This window comes from Eptatretus burgeri, chromosome 3, assembly GCF_056783735.1.
Source record: "Eptatretus burgeri isolate ZD-2024b chromosome 3, Ebu_testis_v1, whole genome shotgun sequence".
Taxonomy (NCBI): Eukaryota; Metazoa; Chordata; class Myxini; order Myxiniformes; family Myxinidae; genus Eptatretus; species Eptatretus burgeri.
In genome coordinates, this window is record NC_140963.1 from 129,502,578 (window position 1) to 129,521,887 (window position 19,310).

General features: G+C 44.4%; 1 protein-coding gene across 2 annotated transcripts in view; it reads right to left on the reverse strand.

The window, feature by feature from the left end:
- LOC147030962 (macrophage mannose receptor 1-like) overlaps positions 1-19,310 on the reverse strand; it is a 164,131-nt gene that overhangs the window by 49,325 nt on the left and 95,496 nt on the right. For both annotated transcript variants that reach the window (XM_085875566.1, XM_085875565.1), the window contains exons 10-16: positions 17,798-18,036; positions 8,396-8,518; positions 5,051-5,137; positions 3,739-3,883; positions 3,309-3,353; positions 1,231-1,394; positions 280-344 (exon numbers count right to left, since the gene is read on the reverse strand). In XM_085875566.1, the coding sequence (XP_085731692.1) occupies positions 280-344; positions 1,231-1,394; positions 3,309-3,353; positions 3,739-3,883; positions 5,051-5,137; positions 8,396-8,518; positions 17,798-18,036 (868 nt within the window). The remainder of the gene's footprint in view (positions 1-279; positions 345-1,230; positions 1,395-3,308; positions 3,354-3,738; positions 3,884-5,050; positions 5,138-8,395; positions 8,519-17,797; positions 18,037-19,310) is intronic.

The window sequence follows — 19,310 nt, forward strand, 5'->3', positions numbered from 1 at the left end:
TGTATAGTGCAGGATTTATCCCTGCTGGCTAACCAGCCTATGGCAACCACTTGACGTAGGATTGTAAAGAAAGCTTTAAGCCAACCCTTTTGGGTATTGCCCTGCATCAAGGTGGTAGCCGCTGGGAGCGTGACTCTCTCGCTTCATCTGGGCTCCAGCAGTCTCCACGTGGATATTATATATCACATCAATAATAGTAAAAGAAAATTAAAAAAAAAATCAAAGGCTTTTCCCTGTATAATCACAGATAAAATTAATAATGTTCAACTTTGACCTTACACAAAATGTCCATCGAAGTTCAAGTTGAGCCCGATCCAGAAAGCCTCGTGATGATTAAACATGAGCTTTAAAAAAAAAGAAGAAAAAAAAAAAACGAAGCAATGATTAGAGTTGCGCAGTCCTTTCAGATGAGCAGCATTGAGATACTAATTAAAGTGTGATGAGATATCTTCCATAATATTAAGTAACATTGGATCAGCCAATTTCTTATTCGATCCCGAGTACTCGTCCTCGTATAACCTCCATTTGACCCTCATGTTCTGTGACAGTTGACTTTTTGTATTCTCGTATTTTGTTCAACGAGCACAAGCCAAAGCCTCAAGTTCATCCCTTGACTACAATTCAAAACTTTTACAACTTATTGCACGTTGGCTTGGCAGAGATTTACAACAGAAGGAAAACTTGGCAGCCCAATAATGTGGACAAAGTGCATAGTAGAGGCAAACAACATTGCATTTTAAAGAAAATTTCAGGGTTTGTTGTATTGTTGGTGAAGCTAATATAGGCCCGTTTTCATGTTTTCCCCCATTGGGAAATACAAGGAATTAACCCCAAAACAATAATTTTCATGTACTCTTTCATTAAGTGTTGCAGAACAAATGCTGATAAAAAAAACTAAAATCATGTGACTTAAGGCATGCACCAAGTTCCTATACATCATTCAATGCTTTAAGGCCTGGTGTTGGCTTAACGGTTAAGGTGGCTGGCTTAACATGTTAGGATCTTGAGTTCAAGCCCTTGTTGGTTCGTTGAATTAACACCAGGTAGGGTTGATTCAGCTTGGCATCCTTCCAAGGTTGGCAAAATGAGTACCAACTTACTGGTAATAGGAGGCATTGCATCAAGCAGCCAAGCAGCAACAGGTTGCACATGATTAAATAAATAAATAAAATAAAATGCCAAGAGAAGGCTATATCACTTGTCCATTTATGTCTGTTCTTCTTAACACACCTTTTTCCAGAGAAATCTGCGCTCTGAATCTTGGTGAATGGAAGCCAAGTGTCCTCCTTCCTGCATACATTCCTTCTGTGCCTCATGGAATCCTTTTGTTTTGTTCAATCGGAAGAGGTATTCATCGTCGCCGAACAAATACCATGTGTTCTCCGTTATGTTCTCTGGGGGTTCATTTATAATTAGGATAGTGCTTTGAAATGCCCCTTGTAAAGCATCACTTGAAATTGCAACGATTAAAGCATTTTCCTACTTCATTTGGAAAAAAAAAAGCTGTATTAGGGACCACTCATACCTTTCCTGAACCCACAAAATATTTTCACATGGCTTGAATTCCAACTACAATATTAATACTTGTATCTTTTTACTCGATGCAACCTTTACAATGAACAACTCACCTTTACAAACTTTACAAAGTGATACATAATAAACTAGAAAGCATCGCTAAATGCAAAGCCCATCCAAGTTCACTTTGTACTCAAACTAAACTTGACGAAAACGACAGTTAAAAATTTTTTGTCCATTTTATTAATTTGTGTTCTCCACAATCTCATAATAAAGGTTTGTTGAAAATTTGATGACAAAAGCTCAATTGGTAAAAAAAAAATTTATGCCCTGGTCATATACACTGAATCTCAATGGCAGCAAGGATTTTGATTAAAACATTTATGACTGGTCAACCACTTCACAAATGACATCATACTTACACTCCTTCATTCACCATTGGGGGGGGGGGGGTCGAATGAGACGCGCCAAGTTTCAAATTTTTCCAATCAGCAATTTCTGATATATAATTTTTTTTATTTTTTTTGTGTTTAATCCAAGATGGCTGCCATACCACATGAACTGACATCACAATTATCATTAAAATATTCTCCATCGGGGGTCGCTCCTACCCTGAAAATTTTATGTTAATCAGACAAGTGGTTGCTGAGAAAAAGAAATGTTAACAAATAATGCAACAAAAGGCCAAAAAAGGGTCGAAGAATTACAACAATAATAATAATACAAATGGAAATGATTATTATTTTAACAAAATTATTAATTTGTCTTCTCCATATTCTCATAACAAAGGTTTCTTGAAAAATTTATAACAAAAGCTCTAATGGTAAAAACGTTCTGGCCCAGACAGACTTGGGGAGCTTTGGGTACCAACAACACCATCTTCATGACATTGCTTTTCTCTCCGCACTCAGCGGGACAATTAAGGAAACATTTCCTCTTCCCCATGGATGCCAACCTTGGGGGTTTGTCTGTGGTCTATCCTTTAAATGCTGAGCATCAAACAAGGAAGCAGCACGTACCAAAAGTCTTTGGTATGACTCAGCTGGGATGAGGTTCGAACTGCCGACCTCCCAGACTCAGAGTGGATGCTCTAACCATTATGCCCCAAGTCTCGTCCATTTAAATAACTTTGTCGATCTTTAATATTGGGTCCACAGGGATATTTGGTTGGCACTACATTAAAGTTGTTCTGCATTTGGACTCGGATGGACGCATTCACAAATGCTCCAAAAACTGAATAAAAAATGTTTCAATAACTCCAATGGAGAACTTGTAGTTTTTCTTATTTTTAATTCATTCCTGACTGATTTTAGTGCTTCCTCTCATATACATATACAGTATAAATATATATATATATATATATATATATATATATATATATATACATATATCTTCTTCTTCTTCTTTCGGCTGCTCCCATTTGGGGTCGCCACAGCGGATCATCCGTATGATCCGCATAGTGATTTGGCACATGTTTTACACCGGATGCCCTTCCTGACGCAACCCTGGTCGCCTCTTACGACCCAGGGATAATATATATATATATATATATATATATATATATATATATATATATATATACATATATATATATATATATATATATATATATATATATATATATAGAGAGAGAGAGAGAGATTGTGCCCAATTGCTGACTCGCTACCCCACCGTCAATTTAATATTGTTTTTCCATGATCCTTATTCTCGGAGAGAGATTATTCCACCCCTTTCATTCCCTGACCCACTTTAGCACTGTAACATCTGCTGACAATAATTCACCATTAATGTACCTGCTGCTGTGTGATTCAACTCAATTAAAGGCTTGATTGATAAACCTGTGGGAAACACAACACAAAATTTAGATGATAGGCTCCATTAGAGAAGAACAGAAGTTGGAGAGTAAGCTATCAAATCATGCAGCCAAGCTGCAGGCACAAGCAATGAAGGAAATTGCTTTTCCAAATTCCCCCCCTCCCTCCCCCTCCCTGTCCCACCCCCAACCACTGCCCTTGTTGCCTTTTTCAAATTAAATATTAAATTGCACCAACCCCCCTCCCCCCTAACCCCGCCTCCCACCACCTCCACATGCTGCTCCTCCTCCCCACCACCCACCAACAACACCCCAACACAGCTTCTCTTAATTTTCATTTGTAGAAATATGTAAATAAAATCGAACTTGAGTGATGAGTGATGATAAGTGTTGTTAGTGTTGTGCAATACCTTTCTGGATACCACAGATCCAGGGTTGAGCGGTCTCACAGTCCAAGTCATCCAATCTCCCACTATAGTAGGACAAAATTCCCCCACAATATTCAGAGTTCTGCACGTTGTCTGGTTTGTTGTAGGACCATTGACTTTGATCAAACTGCAGGTTTCACAAAAAATGGTTAAATTTTAATATATTGTGGTCTGAAAAAAATCTTGTGGATGAGTAGCGTGGAACAAACTTCTGCATAGCTGTCCAAATATCTAAACCAGAACTCAAAGGAAGATCAGACATGAAAAAGGGAGAACGGGGCGGTGGGTAAGAGATTATCAAACGATTCATGGCCAGCTATATCAGGTGTCTGCAGATAAAATTCCTGTATAAAAATTAAATGAATATAAATTCTTGAGATAAGTAATAAATGTTTCAAGAGAGTATATAATTATATTGTTTTCTGGACAAAAGTGAACCAGATTCCAGGTTTCCTGGGATCCCTCAATCCATTGCTCTAGGATCCAAGTCTGGAAGTAACCAGTGAATTGAAGTCTCTGTCTTGATAGGATGACATGATAGCTCACAGATGGCATGAGCCATTGATCTGTCCAGTCAAAGGTTGTTTCCTGGCCTCACCACGAACCGTCACTCTGATGCTTTGCAAGCAGGGTGTTCTCTCAAGTGTGTCATCCGTCAGATGGGAGATTAAGTGAGGTTCCCATTTGCCAACATTTATTACAGTGGACTTTAAATTTCCCACAGTGTCTTTTGGAAAAGGTTTGCCCACATGTTATGTAACATACAAAGCTGTGGTTGGGGTGGATGGGTGGTTAGCCCAGCAATACGGAGCATAGAAGTGTGGGTTGTGGGCATCCAAAATTGCTGAAAAATACATTATATAATATCTGGACAGCCTCAAAGAGTAAGCAATTGTCTCTTGCAGCCTCATCAAATTCCATATCCGTACCTTCACCTACAAGGGACACTGCATCAACGGCACGGCCATGCTCTGTGAAACAATGCAACTAGCAGTCAGATGCCGCACATAAAAGAGAGTGAATTAATCCACTGTTTATTGGAATTTTGTTTGCACCCTTTTGAAATCCATAGGAAGAACAATATTTAGCATCTTTCCTTTTTTTTTTTTTTTCCAAAGTAAAACATATCAACGAAACAATATTTATTGTTAATATTGGTCCTAATCGTTCCACTCTTTGCACAACGAAGACATTCAAATCGATTGTAACCTTCACAAGGTGTGGTTAAAATACCAAAACAAATTTAACAATGAAATGTAACAATCGGTGGATTTTAGAAAGTTGAAGGACGTACCGCCGATCCATCAGACCAAACCCAGTTAGTGTCCTTGTCATTATCGATCAAGCCGACCCATGCATTGTGCTTGACCACCTTAGAACTGTTTAGAAAAGGAGAGAAAATGAAAAATGTAGTCAAATCAAAATTAGAATGCTAATCAAAATTAAGGAATCCTTTAAGACAGCATATTCTCCCAATAACCAACATTGAGCAACCATATCAATCATTCCACTCTGTGTATAAACTGTTGAGAAAACGCTGTTTAGCTTTCTGATATTACCGATCCCTCCATTGATGATACTGTTGCAGCGCTGCACATTTAAGATGTCCAAGAGGAACTTGCCGATGGATTCAGCGGCGCAAGGAGAATGACGGAGCGCATACCAGATACAATGAGCTTGACTCGTAAATTATTTCAAGCACTGCACAACAAAACCTGTATATTAAAAGAGTTTAAGAACGAATGCTTCACTGGGGAGAGTTAAAGTGACTTTCAGACCACCCTGTATACTATGTAGTACGACACCCATCCCACTGACGGCTCGAAGCGGTGTCACTCTCTGCTCATCTGGAATAGATTAGATGCTGGTCACACAGTCACCCCCTGTCACTTCAAAATAATGATCAAATGCACCAACCTATCTGTTTCCATGGTCAGTTGAGTCTCTTGAACTTCAAGGTTTCACAATCAGCCATTACCTCGACTGGGCTGACCATATTGTATTGCTGGCCTCCAAAGCCAGCCATAAGACCGAGTATCCTGTACCGTTCCAAGTCTTAACTTGAAAAATCAAAACTACTCACAGTTTACAAGACCTCTGCCCATAGCTGAATGAAATATCTGTCGGACCCCGCTATTCATGGGGGATATGTTCGTCAAAAATGCCGTGAATGTTGAATCTGCAAAGGTCGGAGGGCATTGCTTCAATAAAAAAAGGGGGGGGTAGGTTCCTGGCGGTTCGTGATTCATGCGGAAAAATGTTTTACATCCCGTGAAAAACCGTGAATGGGCCCACAATAAAACCCCACAAAAATACGATAGAAAAAAAACAAACAAACAACGAATATGCTCAGAAAAAACACGAAAAAAAACGCAAAAATGCCCCAAAAAATCCACGGATACGCCTGCAAAAAAATGGGATAATTCGAAAAGAAAAATAACAATACGCCCACAAAAACGGGAAGACCCCCCCCCCCCCCCGCCCAACATTTTTTTTTTTTAAACACGAATACGCGCGTTCCGCAAATAGCGGGGTCCGACAGGACTGCAGCCCAGCATCCCATCAGTCTCTCCAATGATGAGGTCAAAGTGCACACTTTGTTTCTCTCACTTTGCAGGCAGGTCAGTAGCTTCTGTGTTTTTTTTTATGCCTCTTTAGTCGAACTCCCTCTGCTCTCTCAACACTCTGACCCTCCAAAGGAAATCTTTTGGTGATCGCCTTGCAGTTAAACTTTCAAAATTCCTGTTTCTGACCCTCCAATCAACTGTGATCCACCTTCGTTTGTGGAAACACAGGCTGCGGTGAACCGGCTGAAATGGATAAAGCTCCTGGGATCTGTGCCATCCATGCTGACCTTCTCAAGGCTGGTGGAAATGCTGTACTCGTGTCGTTGCATGCAGTTTTGTGCTCTGCCTGGAGCACAGGCATCATCCCAACTGACTGGAAGAGGGGCCTTGTTGTCCCTCTCTGGAAAGGGAAGGGTGATCCCCAGGACTGCACCAACTACTGAGGGGTGACGCTGCTCTCAGTGCCGGGCAAGGTCTTTGCTCGGATAATTCTTGATAGGGTTCGCCACCATCTGCTTGAGCACCAGCGTCCAGAGCAGTCAGGCTTTACACCAAAGAGGTCAAAAACTGACCATGTCCTTGCTCTTTGGGTCCTCGCTGAATGCAGGCAAGAGTTTCAGCATGGGTGCCACCAAAACGGATCAATCTGATGTCTGAACTATACTCTGGTACTGAAAGTGCTGTGAGGTGTGGTGGATGGTACCATCTCTGACTTATTTCCAGTTGTTACTGGAGTTTGTCAGGGGTGTGCACTGGCCCCAACACTTTGCAACGCTTGTAGGGACTGGATTCTGGGGAGGATGTCAGAGAGATCAAGCTGTGGTGCATCATTTGGGAGTGTTAAGATATCTCACCTTGATTTCGCAGATGATGCAGTCATCTTTGCGGAGACTCTGGATTTTTTTTGGGGGTTCTCGAGGTGCTGAATGGGGAGGTGGAACCACTGGGATTACGAGTTTCCTTGGTCCAAACTTCGATCCAGGCTTTCAATGACATCTTGGATGCTGCTGTCCTGTCGGTACCTGCTTGTGGTGAGGATGTCGACGTCAAGGAGATATTCACTTTCCTTGGCAGTGATATTCATGTCTCTGCTGGCTGTGAGTCAGAGGTCAGTAGATGTCTGGGTCGGGCCTGGGGAGTCATGGGCTCACTGGATCATGGGGTGTGGCGCTGCCAGTACCTTTGCGGGAGGACGAAAGTCCGAGTCTTCAGGTCCTTGGTGCTTCCAGTCTTGCTCGACGGATGTGAGACTTTGACTCTGACCAGTGATCTGAGACGGAGACTTAATTCCTTTGGTACCAGGTCTCTTCAGAGAATCCTTGGCTGTCGCTGGTCAGACTTTGTGTCCAACGAGCGGTTGCTGAGAGAGACTCAAATGAGATTTGTTACCTGCATCGTCCGTGAGTATCAGCTACGGCTGTATGGACATGTGGCTCGTTTTCCTGACGCTGATCCTGCTCACCAGATTATTTCAGTGAAGGAGTCTCATGAGTGGAGGAGGCCAATGGGCCGACCACGTGCCTCGTGGTTGATCGGCATCTCAAGGAGATGGGGATGGGCCAGGCATCTGCCTGGGGGATGGTGAGACGGAGGCCCCTGGAATACCGGTAGAAAGTGCATGCTCCCATACCTGACCTGACCTCCAGAAGCTGTCCTATGTCATTCTTCCCTCCAGAGCTTCAAGCAGGCAGTGCGCTGCCATCTTTCATCATCCCCTATCCTTACAAACAAATTTCGTTGCAATCATTAATAATCCTTCCTCAACCAATACTGTAACTTGCACGTTGCAGGGATTCCACACCTCTTCTCTCATATCACCTCTTTTCTTGTTCATTTTACTTGATCCTGCAACTGTTCATGTTGTTCCTCTTCGGTTTTCTTCTTTTCTCGCTGTCCTCCGCTCCGTTCATTTCCTTGCTTATTGCGTCCAACTGTTGCCCCATTGTCAGATCATACCATCCGTCACCTTTGCTCTTCCATAAGCCTAGATGTGGTAAATCAACAACAATACAACTATAATCAGCTATCCAAAAAAGCAAAAATATTGAACCAAATCATGTGGGAACTTGCAGATGATGGCCGAGCAGGCGTGCCTCGGTGAATTTCTGAACACTCGCAAGCTCTGCACCTTGTGCACGACAGTGCTCGCGCGCTTGAAACCATGTGCGCCACAGTAACCTGTCAGGTGCGTTCACCTGGGAGGAAGAGATGTTAATAACACAACATAAACTTTGGAAAAAAAAAATACCCTTGTTTAACTTCTTTCTTTGTTTTCTTTTAGATGTCTTTACCTATGCCGAGGAGCCATATTTTTAAAAAAAAAAAAGTTAGGAGGGGGAGATAAAATGAAAAAATAAAGAGGGAGGATGAAAGGACTTTAAGGGATGTAGGAGTATCAGGATGAGAGCGGGAAAGATGGTTGGAGGGACGTAGAAGTATGGAAAGGGAAGAGATCTGGAACATGGAAGTGGGGTGTATCAAAATTCTGATATGTCTGCACGTATAATAATAGATGAGCCCTTGTTTTATCGATGAGGACAGTCACCTGAGAAGCAGTGGAGGATACCCTTCTGATTCCTCTTTAATGGCCGCAATCATTCGCACGTGGGGTTGGTCGGGGAAAGTTTGGCGCAGGTCTTTCACAAACCGGCTGGTCAGGCATGACAATTCGCAAAGGTTAGGGCAGGAATTTGTAATTTGTTCATGGTGCTCGAGATAGCGGGATATTTAACGTCCACCAACTAATACCAGCAGACGGGACGCCCAGTTTAACGTCCATCCGAGGGACAACACACAGACATTGATGGCTCGCCCGACATGTGAAACACCGGATGACAGTTTATAGCTGGGTCGAGATTCAAACCCAGGCCTGACAGCTGAGAGGTGAGTGTGCATACGTCCATGCCATCCTGCCAGCCCAGTGTGAAAATACCCTTCCATCATGAATATTTGATTTAAAAACAAGAAACTTTGAGAAAGTGAAACTCTGATCGGAAAAATAAAGGATCACAATATAGAAAGGAACCAGAGAGTTCATGAAACACCTTACTCCACGCAGTCTTGAGAAAAAGGACGTGGGTTAAGGGTCTTTTCAACTCTTGCTTTGCGTTTCAGAGCACAATCTATATTTCACATGAGCTGCGATTTTGTCTGAATTTGGATATTCCCCCAAAACTGAGAGAGCGAAAAGGCAAATTAAATTGGTCGAGATGGTGTAAAATGGCGGAATATTTTGTTGCTAAACAGGTTAGAGGTGAGTGTACACACCTCTAGGCCATCCTGCCAGTGTTGTCGTCGTCGTCATATTGATGGTTACGGGATCCTAGGATCCTGAGTTCAAATCCCACTCGGCTGTTGAATTAATACCAGGTGGGGTTGACTCTGCCTGTCATCCTTCTGAGGTCAGCAAAATGAGTGCCAGCTTGCTGGTATCCTGTGTCGGAGTGGCGACCCATCCAGGATTGTGCCCAATAGTCAAGTAGACTGCTTAGGCAGCACCAACGCTCTGCACAGAGTATGGTTCCAACGGATGGACGGATTATTATTCTTATTAATATTATTATTATTATGCCATTATCATTGCATGGAAATGACTGATTTATTTGTGGTTATAATAATTTTGAAGAAACATCTAATTTGGATGACATCGAGGCTGGAGTCAGGATTGGAGGAAGATCTATCAACATCCGAAGGTATGCTGATGACACTACTCGATTGGCAGAAAGTAAAGAGGACCTGATGAAACTGCTGCAGAGAGTGAAGAAGGAAAATGAAAAAGCTGATCTTTATTTAGAAGTAAAAAAGAAGACTAAAATCTTATCAACTGAGAAGATCGATGTGTTCAGATCGGGATACGATAATGTGGAAGAAGTGAAAAATTCCATCTTCTAGTGGGTTCCAAGATTGGAATGAGTGGAGAATGTAGAGGAGAAATTAATAGACAGTTAATATTGGATAGAAAAGCAATGCCAGGATTGACAAACACCTGGAAAGACAAAGATGTCTTTCCCACCTAACCTCAGCCGGATTGGTTGTTGCAAGCGTATTTCCGACTTCAGTATTTTCATTCATGTGTAGGTCCAAAAGGGGGGGGGGGGAATTGAATGCTTTCAGTGCAATCATTGCATTCAGAGCAGTATCGACATGAAAATGTCCTCTTGCTGGATATTGTGTTGGGGGCCTTCACAAAATTCACCTTCAAAGAAACGGGGTAAATCTGTCGGACAGACAGATATCCCCGCTTATCCATCTGTTGGACAGACAGACCGACAGATGGGCAGACGGACGTTCGGTACCGATCCCTAATATATGGCGCTGCTTTTCAGCTGGGCCATAACATAAAGAATAAGTTACAATATCAAAAGCATGCCAGCTAAACTGGGGGGAAGCACGCACAAATGCAAACCGTATACTCACTCTCCGAATGTACATTGACGCGGTGAATTTAGGCTAAAATGCACATTTTAAAAATCAAAAATGAAAATGTTCCACCCCCTACATTTTTGACATGTTGGTTGGTATGGATTATCGAATAAGTTACAACACAAATAATTTCTTTTGCAATTGGTTCCATCTCGAACCACAAGTTGACTTGACTCATAAGGAAGCACCCTTTTAGCGTGGAAGGAAAAGACGTCCGAGGCCTTCGGAATCCGTGTCCATCCTTCATTCCTTCACGTGAACAACCAAACCCCCACTCGTCACTTCATGTTACACCAGGTCTCGTCACTTCACCGAAAACCCCGGATCAATCCGAGATCAAGCACATTTAAACATTACCGCGTGAAAGGCAAAATGATGCTGCTGCAGTGCTCCCCCTCTGAGTGCGTCAATCGAACAAAAGGAACAAACAAAAGAACAGATGTTGACTGTCCATCTAAAAAAAAAACCCACAAAAGTCACAGCCAAGAGAAATGGTCAACATCAAAATGCACTTTCATAAATGTCGTGCTTGGAAGTGTACGTGGCACCAAGGGCGAGCCATGTATGACGGTAAAGGTGGCGTTGCAGTAGGCGTCGGCCCGCCAGTCAGGGGAAGGGTCGGCTCTGGTGCTGCGTCAAGAAAAGCTGGCTTCAAGCGATCTATGGAGACTCCATCACGGTCAACGTCAACATAGAGTAGGAAGGTCTTCTCAGAGCATTGAAGACCTTTGTAAGATCTGTCATGCGGTCACTGCAAGGGTTTCCGGACAGTGTCATGCCGCACGAATACGTGGGTGCACGTATAACACTCCTGGGGAATAAAAACACGGGCGTGACAAAGGCGTACATGTCGACGTCACCCAGAGGCCCTGCATGGCCGTACAAAGTTTATTGGCATCGTTTCTGGCATCGGGCAAGGTGTCATCGTATGCTGAGAATAATTCTCCTGAGAGACAAAGCATTGCACCATATACGAGAGCTATGCAGTGGAGCATCCATCTTTCAGAACAGCTTGCGTAGCAAGCACTATTGTAGGTACGACGTCCGTCCAGCACATGGAGTTGTCACGGTTGGTACCCAGGAGTCAAGTCAGCTTGCGAAATCGAGCCGATTCAAACTGGCTACCACGATCCGTAGTGACGGGTGATGGAACACCAAAGTGCGCAATTCAGGTGTGGACAAAAGCCCCGGCGATGGTAGATGCGGTGATGCCAGTTATCGGTGCAGCCTCTGGCCAATTGGTGAAACAGTCGACACAAGTCAGCAAAAAGCGGTGCCCGTTTGGACAATATCCACATGGACCCTGTGGGAGCAGTTACCTGCTCCCTCAACACAGAGAAACGTAAGTTTATGTCCAAGCCATTTATTTACAAAGACAAAACACACTTCCGTGCACGGAAGGAAGACCTCAGCCAGCTCCATGGTTGCAAGCTGAATACTTAAGGTTACGTAGCATGTTGAGTGTTTGTATCCAGTTTTTACCAAGATATCAGATGGAACTTTGTTGACTTCAAATAAGCCACAGACAAAGGTTTTTGTTTGTTTTTTTTTCAAGGAGAGGGTTGTGGGTAGGGTAGGAGAGAGTCTCATTGTTTTGACCTACTGACTACATGGTCACAGGTCGATGGTTTACGAAACAGATAAGATTTAACAAAGCTTGTTTACGACTAAAGTAAAGATCATGTGTGCATCTTCTTACTGGTCTCTTCAGCACGTATACTTAGCTTTGTCGGCATGTAGGTTTATTAAATTACTTCTCAAAAAAAAGCAACTCAACTAAGTTAATTTCGCATTTTACATGATTATAAACTTCATTTGAATAATTCAGTTTCCACAACGCTGTCGAAACACCTATCCGGTGTTGACAAGCGATCAAGTGGAGTCACAGTATGGCGTAGTCTGATCTTGGAGCGTTGGCATTGAAGACATTGCTTGGCTCAACAGCGCAAATCAGCATCAATGAGCTGGTAAAGGGCCGTGCCCACCGCAACATTCCTGGTGTTGGCTCAGTAGTTAGGGTGGCGGCTTGGGATCCTTGGGTCCTGAGTTAAAATCCCGCTCAGCTGTTGAATTAATACCAGGTGGGGTTAACTCGGCCTGTCATCCTTCCGAGGTCGGCAAAATGAGTGCCGGCTTTCTGGTATCCTGTGTCGGAGTGGCGACCCGTCCGGGATTGTACCCAATACCCAAGAAGACTGCTTAAGCAGCACCAATGCTCTGCACAGAGGATGGTCCCAATCTCCCCCTCCTCCTCCACCGCAACGTCAGACACATCCACCATCAGGCATGTTGGTGATTCTGGCCTTGGATGACTCAGGAGTGAGGCATTGGCCAACGCATATTTGATGGTGTGGAAGGCTGTCAAGGTGGGCTCCGTCCATCAGAGCACTTCAGGGTGCTTACCAGCTGTGAGTAACTCGTTCAGCAGCTGCAGTGTTGTGGCTGAGTTTGGAATAAATCAGTGGTAAAAGTTGATGAGGCCCAAAACCTTTCGCAGTTTGCATTGAGATCATGGGAAATCCTTAAATATCTGCACCTTCTCCTCGAGCAGACGGATGCTTGAGCGGTTAACACAATGGCCAAAGAAATTCAACTCCAGGACACCGAATATGCACTTTGTGGATTTGATGACGATTCGGAAATCCTGCAAATGGGTGAAAAGGAGACGTAGGTGTTCTTGATGTTTTTTTTCTGTGGTTGTGCTGGCGATTTGAATGCCATCGATGCACACGTAGCAGAAGTGTCATCCCTGGAGCACCTGATCGATAAAACATTGAAATGTTTGTGCGGCATTGCGTAGGCCGCACGCACCTGAAGGAATTTGAACAGGCCGAAAGGTGTGGTGACTGCTGTCTTTGGGATGTCATCTGGATCCACAGAAATCTGATGGTACGCACGAACGAGGTCGACCTTGGAGGATATTGTCGAAACATGGAGTGAGGCAGGAAAATCCTGAATGTGTGGAATGGGGGTAACGGTTTGGAACAGCCGTATTGTTTCAGGACCGGTAATCCGAACAACAATGCCAATCCCCAGATGTCTCTTTGGGTAGCATGTGTAGCGGTGAAGACCAATTGTTGGACGATGCTCTGATGATTCCCCTTTGTAATATGTAGTCAAACTCCTGGCACATGATACATAATTTCATGGGTGCTAGTTGGCGAGAACACATGAAAACAGGGGGTTCCATGGTCTCGATGTTATTGATGTGTGATCTGGTGTTTGATGGGCTGGATTGTCGCTGATGGGTGTGTTATGGACGGGAAGTCGTAAAGTACTTTCTGAAAAGGGCACGTGGGTGTGGATGGAAGATACGTGATATTCAGCAACAAAAAACGTGGATGCTGTACCGACGACACCAGGCTGTGTCGAGCCATCCAATATCTGGTGATGTTTGACGTTGACGAGGAGATTGAAATGAGGCAAAAAAAATCCGCGCCGAGAAGAGTATCTTATGCCGGCAAGAGTAAACACCCACGGGAATGAGCGACGTAAACCCAAATCAAGTTGGAGGAGACATTCTCCCAAAAGTAGCAATAGCACTGTTGTTGGCGGCATGTACAGGAATGAATATTCCTGTCAATTTTTCCTTTCAGCAGCAGATGTCTGCACAATGCCCACGTCTGCCCCTGTAGCCACATGAAAACGAATTCCGCTAGTTCGATCCACAAGGAAGAGAAGGCTACTGACGTATGGCCCAGGTGAACTCATCGCCATGAGTTGTGGGCCTTGTTGTTTGCCCTCCACTGATGAGCACGAGCACCGAAGGTCACGTGGTACCAACACCTATCTGGAGTGTTCACGGAAGGTGAAGGCGAACGGTAGCTCAAGGTATGGCGTTTCTCTCTGTCTCTTCAAGGGGTACACGAAGTTGAACACAACTGGCATTGCACAGCATGGAGCTCCAGGATGAGCTTCTTAATGTTTGCCATTTAAGATTTCAACTGTGTGACGTGCTGTAGTGGAGGTGTCACATAAGCCATGGTCGGTATAACAGTGTCAATGAGATGATCAGCCAGATCCGCAGTGGCGAAGTAATTGTGTGGGTCTTCGATCTCCTTAGGAGTTGTTGAAAGCGGCAGTGCTCAGAGGGGATCATGCGCTTTATGAGCACAGCCTTCAAAGTCGTGTCTGGAGCATTTGTTGCAGGTTGTAGTAAAATATTTGTCATCTCCATGGCATATTCTGGTGATAGAGATCCAACAATGTATTTGAATCGCGTTGACTCGGTAGTGATGCGCCGCATGTTGAGTTGCACTTCGACTCGTGTAAAGCACATCTGAGGGCTCTTTGGCCAGAATGGCGGAAGTTTTATCCAAACCGATGTCACGTATGAAGCTGGTTCAGCAACCGGGAAAGGCGCAGCCGCTTGGTTATTCCCAGAAAATGGTTCTGGTTTGTAGCTCCTTGTCCGTCCATTTGTATCACTTCTGGGTCACCATTTTAGCGCGGAAGGAAAAGATGTCTGAGGCCTTCGGAATCTGTGTCCATCGTTTATTCCTCCGCGTGACCAACTAAATCCCTCGCTCGTCACTTCCCGTTGCACCCAAAACCGAAAACTCCAGATCAACCCGAGACCAAGCATATTTACATACCAACCACATGAAAGGCAAAATGATTCCGCGACGTCCTCCAGCTGAATCGAAGATGCAAAAACAGGATTAAACTTCACAACCCAAAAACATTATTGTGACATCAGCACTTGATGGGATCTCGGTTTCGCCGACAGAAGATTGACACTTCTGGGCATGGATGTGATTTGATTATATATTGTTGCGGTTGAGGAAATTCGCAAACCACCATTCAGGTCTCGTAGGTGAGATATCTCTGTAAGTACATGTGTAGTTAGCCCCAAACCCGTTGTTTAGAGGGAATAAATGTGATTCATTCGGGCTGCGACCCTTTAAGATAGTCGTTTTTCTGTTCTATCTTTATTTTGAACCAACCACGTCTCAACCGCCATCACACAACCACCAACCGCAACGCCGCTTCACAACAACAACACCAACAGCCACGACCTTTACCTTCACAACTCACTCCCGCAAACATTGCATCACCGCCATTCCAAACGTCGCCATGGCCATAAACCACCACAATAAACCCTCCACCACCTTCACCTCTCCTCCTTCTGCAGCCATTCCCGCACCGCTTGTGGGCACCGAGCGTCAGGCTGTCCTGGCCTCGTGCGGGACGCGCGCCGAGCCGCGGGTGCAAAGTGCGGCCTTTCCGAGGAGAATTCGGATCAGGAATGATACACGCCCACTTCTGATCCGTCCAATCAGCAAGCGCGGGGCGGTTTGGCCCCGCCTCCAGGCGTGTCGGTGTAGAATCGATATATGCAAATTCAAGGATCAGGGGAGACTCACGCCCCTTTTTCTCTGTCCAATGGGCGAGCGTGGCTCCACCCCCGAGCTCGTTCTGATCCAGAAATTTGCATATGGGTTCTCCTGCCGGACTATAAAGCGCCGAGCGCGGGGCGAATTTAGTCAGTTTTTGGAGAGCAGAGTGTGGCAGCGGCAGAGTGTGGCAGCAGAAGTCAGTTGGAGAAGAGTCAAGGCGAGTTGGAAAAGAGTCAAGGCGAGTTTGAGAAGAGTCAAGGCGAGTTTGAGAAGAGTCAAGGTGAGTTTTGAAAGGGTCAGTTTTTGGAGAGCGGAGTGTGGTGGCGGCAGTCGGTTTGAGGTTGAGTCAAGTCGGGTCTGGAGGAGAGTCAGTCTGTCGGAGGTCGGAGTCTGTCGGGGTTCAGAGTCTGTCGGGGAGCTGCAGAGAGAGGAAGCCTGGAGTCTGGAGCGCGGTCGAGGTGATTTGCTGCAGTCGGCTGAGGAGAATTGCAGAGGGGACCGGATAGCTCGGGTCCGAGGCAAGGAAGACGGCGGTCGGCGACGAGCTCACAGTGGAGTCGCTCGTCGCAGGACCCAAGCAAGCCAGCTATCCTCTTTCCCCAGAGCATCAACAATTCCCCCCTTTTTCCCCCCCGCGCTGAGATAGTGCGAAAAGGGGGCCCCGTTCCCACCCCACTCCAAGCAGTGCCAACGAAACCCGCGAAGGAGCGCGGAGTCGGGGCACCGCCGTGCCGCCACATTTGCGGCTCATCACAAGACACGGGTAGGATCCACCCGGTCTCACGGCCCACAGGCCCCATCTGTCCCCTTGTCTTTGAGGATGGCCCTTTTCTTTTGCTTTTGAGTAAATGTGTTGTTGGCGCCGTCTATAAAGTAAAACTGTGTAAGTGTTGCCGTGTGCACGCGTAGTCCGTTGTAGATCTGCATTGTTGTGTTTCATTTGTTACATTTGCTTTAGGTGCATAATTGTTGTAATTGTATATGTGTGCTCTCCGTGTGCCGCGGAATAAATGTGCCTTATGTTGAACTGTTTTCCCGTTTCGCTTCGTCTTTTCTTTAATTGAATCTCCATCTTGCTTCACGTAAAGGGTTGGTAGTGGGCTTTATACGCCCGATAATTAATCGGAACCGTCGAGGCCGACGATAACACCGCTCGGTTATCCCGATAGTACGGAACGGGTCGCTAAAGTGGCCCGTGTCCGAAGTCGACCTGCGGCGAGGTGCGATCGCCCGGTCTACCCTCCGCGTGGGTACTTAGGGAGGTCGAATTTGGCGAACAACCCTATCCCACGCGGGGGGCCGATTGGCACGATCGTGGTGAGGCCGAAAGGCCCACCCGTGACTAGCTCCCGGCGTTAGTCCGAGAGGGTCACGACAGAATTGTCCGTCCGGTGGGCGACGTGCCGTGATTCGAGTTACGTGGCCGTTCGCACGCCGGCGGGCGCGAATTCGCAACAATATGTACAAGTTGAGGGTCAGCCAATCAAAATCGGTTTATTTAGGCTGTGGGGTGCACCACGTCAATGTTGGGCCAAAATGGCCAAATTTCCTTGTTTGAGATCAGTTTCTCTCTCAGTCCCATGATGGCGAGCAGCCTCATGTTGCCATTTTGTATTCTGTGATTTCCAGACGTACACACACATACACATACAGATGAATACCTTGCCATTTCCCGCAGTTGTAAATGCAAAGAAGTGTAACATTTATACCTACCTGAAAACAGAAATTCCTTTGTTCTTCAGATTGGCCGGTATTGGACTGTGGGACGCTTAACCATTCTGGAGGACAAGATGTAGACGCTGCAGAGGTTTGTGTGGAATAAGGCGATGGATTGGTGGAGACACCATCAACCGCGCTTCGGCAGATAACCCGAGCTTTGCTTGAACATTGCTGAGAGGACCACATGTTGAAAGCTTTTTCCATAATAATCATTGTACAGTTTTTGTTCTTGTCTGAAAGGAAACATTGACATTATGTTCGCAATCTTTCGGTACTCAATCACAACAGCTAATTGCAGGAAAACAAAGTGACCTTTCAATTGTTCAAAAGACATTCAGAACAAAACCAAATACTGTCTTTACTCGTGATGGGAAAAATAATTTTTTTCCTGAATTTTGAGACAAAAACAAGTTTTAAAGAACTCATAATATTAAAGAAAATACTTTGTAATCAGACATTTCGTGTTGAACTAAAAAAAAAAACAAAAAAAAAAAACTTGGTTTACTAAATGCAAAGCACAAACCAAATATAAATTTGCGATGTTCTTCTATATAATTCAAAGCCACATGGATAAATTGGTCGTTGCATCATATATATGTAGCAGGTGTCATTTTCGGGGATATATATATATATATATATATATATATATATATATATATATATATATATATATATATATATATATATATATATATATATATATATATATATATATTGTGTATAACTAGAACAACACTCGGTAGAGCGCATACCTCCGCCAGGCTGAACAGTTTACGTTTTGTATCCCACTGATATGCTGTATCTGGATTCGGACCTGAACCAAAATATAAATGGCTTGTTCTTGTCACTGAACCAACTCATCCACCTAGTTTTGTTATAACTCATCCACAACTTTTTGAAATATCTTGATATATATATATATATATATATATATATATATATATATATATATATATATATATATATATATATATATATATATATATATATATATATATATCTATATATATATACATACACATTGTTACGAATTTGGGAATTCGATTGCACACAACATTCAGGTTCCTTTAGTCAGCTATGTCGGTAAGTGCTTGTTCCCTCGATAGCTCACCTTTCATTGTTTAAATGTTCAGAAATCGATTAGATGCGCTGCTGATCGATTTAATAGTAAGGGAACGAACAATAGAGACATCCCTCCCCCTCTTCTTCGAAGAGGAAGAAGAATCCTGCCGTCCCATGACTCATGATGTCAACAACTCCCTCCCACCTGTGGCTGAGTGGGGGATGGAGCACGAGGGCATGAGTCATGAGTCACGCCGGGAGCGGGGGAAGGGTGGGAGAAGGATAAGAGGAGATCTTTTGTTTGTTTGTGTTCGGGAGTTGAGTAGCAAGCTTTTTGCTTCGGCAGAGAGTCGTCGTTCAGCAGACCTTCGGGTCCTGTTTGGCTTGGGTTTGGGTTGAGGCCTTCAGAAGCTTTTTGCTTCGGCTGGCTCAGTGAGCTTCGGCT